The sequence below is a fragment of the Oncorhynchus tshawytscha genome, linkage group LG10 (genome assembly GCF_018296145.1).
Source record: "Oncorhynchus tshawytscha isolate Ot180627B linkage group LG10, Otsh_v2.0, whole genome shotgun sequence".
NCBI lineage: Eukaryota > Metazoa > Chordata > Actinopteri > Salmoniformes > Salmonidae > Oncorhynchus > Oncorhynchus tshawytscha.
This window is the reverse complement of record NC_056438.1, coordinates 75,808,420-75,820,594: the sequence shown is the minus strand read 5'-3', so window position 1 is coordinate 75,820,594 and position 12,175 is coordinate 75,808,420. Positions and strand designations below refer to the sequence as shown.

General features: G+C 39.2%; 1 protein-coding gene across 1 annotated transcript in view; it reads left to right on the top strand.

The window, feature by feature from the left end:
* The first annotated feature begins 710 nt into the window (after positions 1-710).
* Positions 711-12,175, top strand: part of LOC112260900 (insulin receptor-like) — a 149,958-nt gene continuing 138,493 nt past the window's right edge. The window contains exon 1 of the mRNA XM_042329090.1: positions 711-1,927. Within this exon, the coding sequence (XP_042185024.1) occupies positions 1,843-1,927 (85 nt within the window). The 5' untranslated portion in view covers positions 711-1,842. The remainder of the gene's footprint in view (positions 1,928-12,175) is intronic.

Here is a 12,175-nt window from a genome sequence, read left to right as displayed (position 1 = left end):
CTTCACCATCTGGCAGTCCGACGGACTAATCCGGGTTTGGTCGATGCCAGGAGAATGCTACCTGCCCCAATACACAGCGCCAACTGTAATGTTTGGTGGAGGAGGAATAATGGTCTGGCGCTGTTTTTTATGGTTCAGGTTAGGCACCTTAGTTCCAGTGAAGGGAAATCCGCTACAGCATAAAATGACATTCTAGACGATTCTGTGCTTCTAACTTTGTAGCAACAGTTTGGGGAAAGCATGACAATGCCCCTGTGCACAAAGCTAGGTCCAAGCAGAAATCGTTTGTCGAGATGGGAGTGGAAGAACTTGACTGGCCTGCACAGAGCCCTGACCTCAACCCCATTTGGGATGATTAGAAACGCCGACTGCGAGCCAGGCGTAATCGCCCAACATCAGTGCACGACCTCACAAAATGCTCTTGTAGATTAATGGAAGTAAGTCCACGCAGCAATGTTCCAACATCTAGTGGAAAGCCTCCCCAGAAGAGTGGAGGCTGTTATAGCAGCAAAGGGGGGGGACCAACTCCATATTAATGTCCATGATTTTGGAATGAGATGTTCGACGAGCAGGTGTCCACATACTTTTGGCCATGTAGTGTATTTATATCTTATTAACAGACGTAGTGTAGATTGTTACAATAGGCCTATCTCCAGTCTAACTGCGTAATCCAATATACTCCAGTCCGTATTTCCCCTTCGCCCCATCTGGCTCATTTACAGGTTATGTTTACTACTGGCGAAGGAGAGGCACAGAGAAGGGGATCCTAAGGGACTGAACAATTTAGGCCTACCTCTATCGTAGAGTAAAATAACGACATTATATTTTGCTGTTCTCGTTGTGCAATAACCGTGTGGTCATTTTGGAAGGAGATATCCATCAGAGGTTAAGTCACCCGAAACGCCTTTTATTATGAAGAAAAATAGCAACTGACTAACGAAAGAGCAACAGCGAAGTCTGACAGTTGACTGGAATCGAGTTTGCGGTTTGATACCCCCCCGATACACGGTTCAGATTAGTTTTATATTACTTGAAGTTGTAAACGACATAGTAATCGTTCGTATTTTTGCGTTCATGCAAGAAGATATGTTTGTGAAAGACAGCAGCCATGAGTAGTGAGTGACCCGTGGGTTTCGTTGCTTTGCATGAACCTGAAGTTGTCAAAAAGCGAAGCTACAGAATTCAAGGACTGTGTTGCACTTTTACAAGCTGCACTTTAGGTGTTCATTCAATGCACGGGAATATAACATGTATTTAGTAACTAGATACATCCATAGCGAGTGTTACCGGAAGCGTAATTCAATTGAGAGTTGATAGCTTTCAAATCGCATCAAACTTTGTGGCCTCCTGCCCATTCAGCTAACGGTACCGTTAGCCAGCAGCTAGCTAACGTTTACTCCCCCTTTTCCTCTGCGACGCTAGAGACGCTGCGGATTGTCTCAAAAAACACTTGAAAAGAAGACTCAATGCGATGCCATTTATTGCAAAGTGAGACTTTAACCTTTTGTTTAGCCACGATGATTCTCACGGTTGCGTTTGTTTGTTTTGGCGATTTTGAATATCCCTCGGACCTTGTGCAGTTAACTAGCTGAAGCTAACCAGTGAGTTAGCTCGCTAACTAGCTAAGTTAGCTAGTAGTGAACACGTTGGACCCTCCGCCCATTTTTCCGGGATGAGCGTTTTTATATATTTTCTGTTTACCTGTGGTTTAACTAACAAACCAAAACGACAGCTACACCTTGCCAGCTAATTTTAATCGAGTTGCATCGGATTCTTCCCCGGACAGTGACTGTCTACTGTGTTTTTTTTAGTCGGTCTGATATTGACTAGAGTTGAGTCAATATGTGTCCGCGGACTTTCCTTGTGTTTTTGGTGACTGCTGTCTACGTATGGAATTGTCAGCAAACGAATGGAGAAAGTACAGAAAGTAAGTAGTTAACTAATTTATCATCTTATCTGTTGCAGATGTGTATTATATTGTTCCTAATTTGACAGTATTGTTGATATTGTGTATCAGTGTGTGCGGGTTTGGAAGTCTCTGATTTAACATGATCGTCTTTGATGACAGAAAGTCGAGTCATTTAGTTACTGGAGATTTGGAAGGACGAAGGTCAATTTTATTGTTTTTTTTTTCCTTCCTGGTTTGCAATGTGTTTTTGCCCATTAGCCACCTAATTTGATCAAAATGCGTTTGCCAACATGCAAAAGTACAAGTATATCTTATACATTTGCTTGGATATCAAGTCAAGATTTAAAACACAATGTACGTCATTAATTGATTTGGGGGACAAGTAGCACCTAACAAATATGTTGATTGATTGCCATGTCAATGCTGTGAGTAATTACAGCCATGACTACTAGAATGTGGGTTTAATGCTAATGCGGGCAATATTTGCATGATTATTTAAGTATCGAAGAACACAGCCTGAATAATTTAATACATGTTTTTAAATCAATTTAATAGAATGAAACATGGTTTACAGTTGTGGTGTTTTCTAAGGTCAGAACATGGACTATAAGCCATGCAAGTATACAATGTGAAGTAAATATCTTGTAAAATTGTATGATATTAATTGTAATCACCTGCTGTGTTTACTCATGCTGATAAAAAAAAATCCCTACCCATGTACCTCACTGTGGTTTAGAGATGAAGAATGTGTTTCAAGTCATTCACTGTTGTCTTGCCAACAGCAGTAAGTGGGTAAACAAAACCAGAGATTTAAAAGCAAGCACTTTATGTCGAACCATATACTTTGTAATCAATGTAGGTTTATCCTGGCACTCAATCGGATGAATCAGATGCACATGTACAATTCTTTTGTTGTTGTGCCACACTCAGTCTGATCAGATTAGATAAAACAAATGAGTTCAAATGAATGGTCAGGACTAAGGATGCATGTGTTAACATGTCTTCTGTTACTTAAAGTTGTTACTCTATAAACTTTCAGTGACAACAGAAGATAGGTGAACCCGTCCATCCTTAGTCCTGACCATTCGTTTGAACTATTTGGGTTTATCTGATCTGAGTGCCGTAAAAAAAATGTTGTACAAGTGCATCTGTTAAAAAAACCTCCAATGAAAATGCCTGGTTTGTTGTACATAATTCCTTTGGACAAAACAGACTATTTCAATCTGTCTTTGTTTACTCGCTGTTGTACATGTGCATCCGATTTCTTAATTTAGTGAAATCCGATTGGGTGCCAGGATAAAACTGCATTGATTTCAAAAGTGTCTGGTTTGACATGGTGCTCTCTTATTCAGCTCTCATTTTGTCTACAAAAGAGGTAAAACATGGATTTCCTTCGTTCGCTGTTGTCTTGCCAACAGCAGTAAGTAGGTAAACAAAAGGAGAGATTAAAAGAGAGAAAGTGCCCTCTATTTTTAGGCTATGATGCCGTTTTATCGTGGCACTGGAGACGATCGGGTCTGGTTTCACTAAATCAGTTAAAACAAATTGCATTAGAATGGATGTGGTTTTAAACACCATTTCTGTTAGACTAGAGGCTAAAGTTAAAAAGTACACCATTCTGGGTGCTGTTTGTCAACGGTCTATTTGGAGGGCTTCAGAAATAGAGAAATAAATATAGCCATCCTTGTGACACACTTGGCTTTGCTATAGTAGAGGAAACATTGGCCTCTGTTCAGTCCCCATCTGTCATTGCTTTTATCCTAAAAAAGTGTTGTTTTTCTGCCGTCACTTAGCTCAACAATTTCCATCCATAGTTAGAAAGATAAGAATAATAGCGTAATAACTAAGACGTGAATTTTTATTTAAAAAAATGTCAATGTGATAAAATCCAGACAAGTCTTCAACCACAGATCTAGCACCTCTCTGATTCAGAGAGGTTGGGTTAAATGCGGACGACACATTTCAGTTGAATGCGTTCTGATTAGGTATCCCCCTTTAGTGTGGGGAGGATTTGCTGTAGGTCTGTTTGAAGGAACTAGTGGTTTAGTCTGGGAGATGGATGCATCTCTGGGTGGTGGGTCTGTGTGCCTTCCAAATGGCACCATTATTCTCTATGTAGTGCACTACTTTAGACCAAGGCCCTATGGCACCCTATTCCCTATGTAGTGCACTACTTTTGACTAGGAATGCACAATATATCGGTGAACATATCAGAATCGGCCAATATTAGCTAAAAATTTCAACATCGGTATCATGCCGATTTTTAAAAACCGATGTCAAAGCTACCGTGCATACAGTTGAAGTCGGAAGTTTACATACGCCTTAGCCAAATACATTTCAACTCAGGTTTTCACAATTCCTGACATTTAATCCCAGTAAAAATTCCCTGTTTTAGGTCCGTTAGATTCACCACTTTATTTTAAGAATGTGAAATGTCAGAATAATAGTTGAGAGTGATTTATTTCAGCTTTTATTTCTTTCATCACATTCCCAGTGGGTCAGAAGTTTACATATACTCAATTAGTATTAGCTAGGTTGCCACTTGTTGTTCGCCTATTAAAAATTTAACTTCAGTTTATGAATAGCTAGCCAGCTAATTAAACCTGTTGCCCAAAGCTAACGTTATAAGCAGCCAGCTAGCTTCATCTGGCTAGTGAGGCTAGACCGGACTGGGTTATGTGTTGTGAAGCTAGCCACAATAAGGATTATGCACAATAGTGGAATTTGCATTAATCCTTCAAAATAAAAGTATGTCATTGACAGTGATGCCAATGAATACTAATAGTAGAATTATGCCATTTTATTTTGAAGGCTATCCGCAAAGTCCACTATTGTGGCTAGCTTCACAATAGATGGGTCTGACCACCATTAATTAAATAAGAAATCAAATCAAATCAAATTTTATTTGTCACATACACATGGTTAGCAGATGTTAATGCGAGTGTAGCGAAATGCTTGTGCTTCTAGTTCCGACAATGCAGTAATAACGAACAAGTAATCTAACTAACAATTCCAAAAAAACTACTGTCTTATACACAGTGTAAGGGGATAAAGAATATGTACATAAGGATATATGAATGAGTGATGGTACAGAGCAGCATAGGCAAGATACAGTAGATGATATCGAGTACAGTATATACATATGAGATGAGTATGTAAACCAAGTGGCATAGTTAAAGTGGCTAGTGATACATGTATTACATAAGGATGCAGTCGATGATATAGAGTACAGTATCTACGTATGCATATGAGATGAATAATCTAGGGTAAGTAACATTATATAAGGTAGCATTGTTTAAAGTGGCTAGTGATATATTTACATCATTCCCCATCAGTTCCCATTATTAAAGTGGCTGGAGTAGAGTCAGTGTCATTGACAGTGTGTTGGCAGTAGCCACTCAATGTTAGTGGTGGCTGTTTAACTGTCTTATAGTCACTGAAACAGATGATGTCGTTTTGTTATGTTTTTGGAGAAGAACATTTTTGCATCCATGAGCTAGCTAGCTTTTTTTATGACCAGGACTTTAGGTACGTGAGACAAATTTACCAGCGTCATAGCATACGTATTAGAGGTCGACCTGATTAATCGGAATGGCCGATTTAATTAGGGCCGATATCAAGTTTTCATAACAATGGTAGTCAGCATTTTTGGACACCGATTATGGCCAATTACATTGCACTCCACGAGGAGACTGTGTTGCAGGCTGACTACCTGTTACGCGAGTGCAGCAAGGAGCCACGGCTAGGTGCTAGCTAGCATTAAATGTATCTTATAAAAAAAACAATCAATCTTAACATAATCACTAGTTAACTACGCATGGTTGATGATATTACTAGTTCATCTAGCTTGTCCTGCGTTGCATATAATTGATGCAGTGCCTGTTAATGTATCATTGAATCATAGCCTACTTCGCCAAATGGGTGATTTAACAAGCGCATTTGCGAAAAAAGCACTGTCGTTGCACCAATGTGTACCTAACCATAAACATCAATACCTTTCTTAAAATCAATACACAAGTATATAATTTTAAACCTGCATATTTAGTTAATATTGCCTGCTAACATTAATTTCTTTTAACTAGGGAAATTGTGTCACTTTTCTTGTGTTCTGTGCAAGCAGAGTCAGGGTATATGCAGCAGTATATGCAGCCTGGCTTTTTGTGAACTGTGCGAAGACCATTTCTTCCTAACAACGACTAATTAATTTTCCAGAATTGTACATAATTATGACATCAAATTGAAGATTGTGCAATGTTTAGATTTCGGGATGCCACCCATTAGATAAAATACGGAACGGTTGTGTATTTCACTGAAATAATAAATGTTTTGTTTTTGAAATTATAGTTTCTGGATTTGACCATATTAATGACCTAAGGCTCGTATTTCTGTGTGTTATATTATGATTAAGTCTATGATTTGATAGAGCACAGTCTGACTGAGTGGTGGTAGGTTGCTGCAGGCTCGTAAGCATTCATTCAAACAGCACTTTCCTGCATTTGCCAGCAGCTCTTCGCTGTGCTTCAAGCATTACGCTGTTTATGACTTCAAGCCTATCAACTCCTGAGATTAGGCTGGCAATACTAAAGTACCTATTAGGACATCCAATAGTCAAAGGTATATGAAATACAAATGGTATAGAGAGAAATAGTACTATAATAACTACAACCTAAAACTTCTTACCTGGGAATATTGAAGACTCATGTTAAAAGGAACCACCAGCTTTCATATGTTCTCATGTTCTGAGCAAGGAACTTAAACGTTAGCTTTTTTACATGGCACATATTGCACTTTTACTTTCTTCTCCAACAGTTTGTTTTTGAATTATTTAAACCAAATTGAACATGTTTCATTATTTATTTGAGACTAAATAGATTTTATTGATGTATTAAGTTAAAATAAGTGTTCATTCAGTATTGTCGTGATTGTCATTATCACAAATCTATATTTGTATATAAAAATCGGCCGATTAATCCGTATCGGCTTTTTATTGGTCCTCCAATAATCGGTATCGGTGTTGAAAAATCCTAATCGGTCGACCTCTAATACGTATCGATGAATCATTATGACATATGAAATACGAGTGATAGTGTAATCAATGTGTTATAACTACGTAAAAAATGTATGAATGCATTAAATTATTATGTGACGTGCAGCCATATTCAGGTCCTGATTGGTCAACAAGCTTATTTGACACGTTAAATAGTGTTTTGCTAGTTTGCAGCCTTTTTTTTTTTTTTTTTTTTTTTTTTTTTTTGTACAGCTTTGACAGTGCTACTGTATGTTTTTTTTTGACACGCAAAGACCCAAACGCGTTCCATAGAAATCCTGGTTGAGAATGAAACGAATGAACAACGAAACAGCACAGCAAGTAAGTGAAAGAAATAGGTTTTGATTATGTTTTACTGGTAATGGGGATTAATGTAAAGTGCCAGCAAAATAACTTTTTGGTGTGTGTTACCTTTTAGAGTTTTTTACCTTTTATTTAACTAGGCAAGTCAGTTAAGAACAAATTCTTATTTACAATGACGGCCCGAACGATGCTGGGCAAATTGTGCGCCGCCCTATGGGACTCACAATCACGGCCGGATGTGATACAGCCTGGATTCGAACCAGGGACTGTAGTGACGCCTCTTGCACTGAGATGCAGTGCCTTAGACCGCTTTGTCCATGTGTGTGTGTTAAGCATTCTAGTACAGTTAAATAGTTGAAAGGCTGCTAAAATTTTAAATATCAGTTATCGGTATCTTTTTTTTTTTTTGCAAGGAAAATATTGAATATTGGTATCGGCCAAAATGTCATATGGGTGCATCACTACTTTTGACGATGGCCTAAACGGCTCTGGTCGACAGTAGTGTGATTTATAGGGAATAGGGTGACTTTTGGGATGCCGCTCAACCCTATATAGCCACATCCAACACAAGAAGGAAAGAAGATATGGTTTCTGTTCGCTCTGTCTGGACTTGGTGACTCACTCGTGTGATGTTTTTAACTATTTGACTTAGTGTGGTGGACTTCTGTAGGTTTTGGCTACTATGAGATGAAATGGGCCTCGCCTACTCTTTCACCACCTTTTATGCACTATTTATGTATGTAGGCTACACCTGGACGTTAACCCTCTTAAACAGCCTTTGACTAGCATCATTGCAGGGAATCAAACGCTTGTCTAACACACCTTGTTTCGAATGCTAACGCAGCCGAGTGTGGTTTCTGGTTTTGCCTTATGTGACCCGCAGAGAGAGTTGAAACAAACAAACAAATAATAATGTGAAGCTACCTTAAATTAAAAACTGAAAAGAGAAGGGTTGCGATTGGGTAATGTCATCAGACCAGTTTGTGCTAGATTCTGTTCTGACTGAGACATAATTCATAAACAAGTTGTGTAATTGCTCGGCTGCTGGCTCTGGCTGGCCCCATCTCGTTCCTCTCCAACTTGACAGTGAACCTCCGATAGAGAGGGAGGCAGACGAGTGAAACTTGTGCCTCACTGAAAGTGTTTCATAACATTGACTGACCAATGCCTTGCCTGGACCAAGCCACTGTACTGCCTCTCTGTAGACTTGTAAAATGGCTTTCTAGTTTTAACCAACTACCTTGGTCAAAATGGGCCATTCTGGCTAATCAAAAGGCTAAATGAAACAAATCTTTTAGTAAAAAGAAAAATGTTGTTTACATTACATTTACTTCTTACATCATACATTTACATCACCCCATTTTCTTTACATACTGAAGGATTGAGTATGGGCATAGATTAAGCAGTATATTCTGTTGTCAGATCTGTATGTACAAGTCTCACCCTCCTTCCACATGTTTGTGCAGCATCCATTGTAGAGGTCGACCGATTAATCGGAATGGCCGATTTCAAGTTTTCATATATTTTTGGACACCGATTTGCCAATTAAAAAAAAAATATATATATATATATTGTTTAAAAAAAATGTTTATTTAACTAGGCACGTCTGTTAAGAACAAATTCTTATTTTCAATGACTGCCTAGGAACGGTGGGTTAACTGCCTCGTTCAGGGGCAGAACGACAGATTTTTACCTTGTCAGCTCTGGGATTTGTTTTTGCAACCTTCCGGTTACTAGTCCAACGCTCTAACCACCTGCCTAACAGTGCACTCCACGAGGAGCCTGCGTGGCAGGCTGACTACCTGTTACGCGATGGCATTAAGAAGCCAAGGTAAGTTGCTAGCTAGCATTAAACTTATCTTATAAGAAACCATCAATCTTTACATAATCACTAGTTAACTACACATGGTTGATGATATTACTAGTTTATCTAGCTTGTCCTGCGTTGCATATAATCGATGCGGTGCCTGTTAATTTATCATCGAATCACAGCCTACTTCGACAAACGGGTGATGATTTAACAAGCGCATTTGCGAAAAAAGCATTGTCGTTGCACCAATGTGTACCTAACCATAAACATCAATGCCTTTCTTTAAAATCAACACACAAGTATATATTTTAAACCTGCATATTTAGTTAATATTGCCTGCTAACATGAATTTATTTTAACTATGGAAATTGTGGCACTTCTCTTGCGTTCCGTGCAAGCAGTCAGGGTATATGCAGCAGTTTGGGCCGCCTGGCTCATTGCGAACTGTGTGAAGTCCATTTATTCATAACAAAGGCCGTAATTAATTTGCCATTAAGTTAAAATAAGTGTTCATTCAGTATTGTTGTAATTGTCATTATTACAAATAAAAAATTTACCAATTAAAAAAAATATATATTTTTTTTATTTATTTATTTTTTAATCGGTATCGGCGTTGAAAAACCATAATCAGTCGACCTCTAATCTATTGTGCTCCCAGCTTGCCAACCAACATACAATAGTTCACCTCAGGTCGCCAATTACAACATCTGAAATGGTCAGGTTTTTATACCAGACAGTATCAATCGATCCCAGAAGTCTGCCTCAGTCTGGTCGAGCAGGTAACACCGCCGCCCGCAGAACATCATTCCAGGCTTATTTTCTTTTAAAAGTTTTCAATTCACTAGTCAGAAAAGTCTGTATAGCGTTCTCCCGCTAGAATGAACAATGTGCATCTTCTAGTGACCCGTTGATAAGACGGGCGCCTGTCAGTCACAAAGCCAGCCATGACAGGGAGACACTGCTGGTTTGTCAGTCACAAAGCCAGCCATGACAGGGAGGCACTGCTGGTTTGTCAGTCACAAAGCCAGCCATGACAGGGAGACACTGCTGGTTTGTCAGTCACAAAGCCAGCCATGACAGGGAGACACTGCTGGTTTGTCAGTCACAAAGCCAGCCATGACAGGGAGACACTGCTGGTTTGTCAGTCACAAAGCCAGCCATGACAGGGAGACACTGCTGGTTTGTCAGTCACAAAGCCAGCCATGACAGGGAGACAATGCTGGTTTGTCAGTCACAAAGCCAGCCATGACAGGGAGACACTGCTGGTTTGTCAGTCACAAAGCCAGCCATGACAGGGAGACACTGCTGGTTTGTCAGTCACAAAGCCAGCCATGACAGGGAGACACTGCTGGTTTGTCAGTCACAAAGCCAGCCATGACAGGGAGACACTGCTGGTTTGTCAGTCACAAAGCCAGCCATGACAGGGAGACACTGCTGGTTTGTCAGTCACAAAGCCAGCCATGACAGGGAGACACTGCTGGTTTGTCAGTCACAAAGCCAGCCATGACAGGGAGACACTGCTGGTTTGTCAGTCCACTTTTTTTTTTTTTTTTTTTTTTTTTTTTTGGTACCGGTGTTATTTGTGTGCTGTGTTTTTGCTGCAGTCTTATTTATTTTCCCGGAGGAAGGAGAGCATGATGCTTCTTAATAGTGAGTGAATGTACACGTCCCATGACATGGAAGTGGTAACGATGAGTTGAAATCCACTTAATTATTGTTTCATTGGCCTTTTCAGCCAAAGGATGTTTACTGGTCTTTGATTGACGACCAAACAGCTTGTGTTGACTAGTTTCTAAAAGGTGACACACTGACTGAATAAAGTCTCATATCCCGTGGCTATTCATAAAGCATACAAAGTAGTTATATATTTTGCAACGGGACAATAAAAATATATTGTATTTTTTCAGGGTTCAAAGTAGGGCTGGGACGATACCAGTGTTGCGATACTTGTTAATATCGTAATAAGGAAACAGAACACAAAGTGGATTTAACATCTTTAGGAAACATTTTCCAAGCTATAGCACACATTTTACATAATGCTGAGCTAAAGAGTTTGTTCTGCTTCCTGTTTTAATATTGTTTTTGCCATGAAAAAAATATTATGATGATGGTATTCTCCCTGCCCTAATTCGAAACCCACGTCAAGACTTGCCAGTGAACGCTAAAGGGATTCCTCAGTGTAGCCTAGTGATGAGTTGTTCGAACTAGCAACTCTTTTTGTACAGATCTTTTAGGCGAACTGAACCGAATTGCATCGGTGAGAGCGGTTCATTTGGCTCCCGAATTTGCATACTGGAAGGCTACCAATACTTTTTGGTGAATTATGTAAACACTCAATGAGGATGTTGAATCAGCAGGAACAGTGGGTAGTGATCCTCATTCTGGTTCAAAATGAACAGATTGAAGGTTATAAAAGCTAATGTTATGATTCTTGTATGGTATTATTAAACATATTGATACAGAGTGCATTCGGAACGTTTTTAGAAATGTTGTCAAATGTATTATACATTTTTGAAAAACATACCCTATTTACATAAGTAAATTTGCTATGAGGCTTGAAATTGAGCTCAGGTGCATGCTGTTTCCATTGATCATCCTTGATGTTTCTACAACTTGATTAGAGTCCACCTGTGTTCAATTAGGTTGAAGGAATCCTGTCCTCTTGGACAGGATTGTGTTGTGGCACAGATCTGGGCAAGGGTACAGTTAAAGTCAGAAGTTTACATACACCTTAGCCAAATACATTTAAACTGAGTTTTTCACAATTTTGACATTTAATCCAAGTAAAACTACCCTGTCTTAGGTCAGTTAGGATCATCACTTTTTTATTTTAAGAATGTGAAATTTCAGAATAATAGTAGAGAATGATTGATTTCAGCTTTTATTTCTTTCATCACATTCTCAGTGGGTCAGAGGGTTTACATACACTCAATTAGTATTTGGTAGCATTGCCTTTAAATTGTTTAACTTGGGTCAAACATTTCGGGTAGCCTTCCACAAGCTTCCCACAATAATTTCGATTACTTTTGGCCCATTCCTCCTGACAGAGCTGGTGTAACTGAGTCAGGTTTGTAGGCCTCCTTGCTCGCACGTGCTTTTTCAGTTC